This window comes from Fonticula alba, assembly GCF_000388065.1.
Source record: "Fonticula alba strain ATCC 38817 unplaced genomic scaffold supercont2.7, whole genome shotgun sequence".
Taxonomy (NCBI): Eukaryota; order Rotosphaerida; family Fonticulaceae; genus Fonticula; species Fonticula alba.
In genome coordinates, this window is record NW_009242977.1 from 785,867 (window position 1) to 786,303 (window position 437).

Below are 437 nucleotides of genomic sequence, written 5' to 3' on the forward strand. Positions count from 1 at the left end.
GGGGGGGGGGGGGAAGCAGGCAGGGGGCGCTCCGCGACCGGCAGACGCGTACTTGGCGATGGCATTGCCACTAATCCGCTGGGCCATGGTTCCGAAGGAGCGGAGGACGGTCCGAGCGAGGGGGGACGAGAGGAGGGAGCTGGAGGAAAGGTGGCCGGGGGAGGGAGACGAGGCCAGGTACAGTGCGCGGAGCACGGACGACGGCCGGAGCAGGGAGTTCACCGTGTTGGCTTCGGCGAGGCGGCGGGGGAGGTCTCCGGCGCAGACAGCTTAGTCGCGGTCCAGAGGGGGGGGGGGGGGCAGGGCAGGGGAGGCTGAGGCCGGCCACCGGGGGAGCCCGCCTCTCGGCATGCTGCCCCACATGTCTAGATGCCGGGCCGGGGGAGTAACGAGCGGCGGATCGGCTGGCGCCATTCCGGGGCGGGCGCGGGACTTTC

The 437-nt window shown here is 72.8% G+C and overlaps 1 protein-coding gene across 1 annotated transcript in view; it reads left to right on the plus strand.

Moving 5' to 3' along the window:
• Nucleotides 1-274, plus strand: part of H696_04377 (hypothetical protein) — a gene marked incomplete at its 3' end in the record, with an annotated part of 2,156 nt that extends 1,882 nt beyond the window's left edge. The window contains exon 5 of the mRNA XM_009498254.1: nucleotides 266-274. Coding sequence (XP_009496529.1) covers nucleotides 266-274 — 9 coding nt within the window. The remainder of the gene's footprint in view (nucleotides 1-265) is intronic.
• Between the last annotated feature and the right edge of the window lie 163 nt (nucleotides 275-437).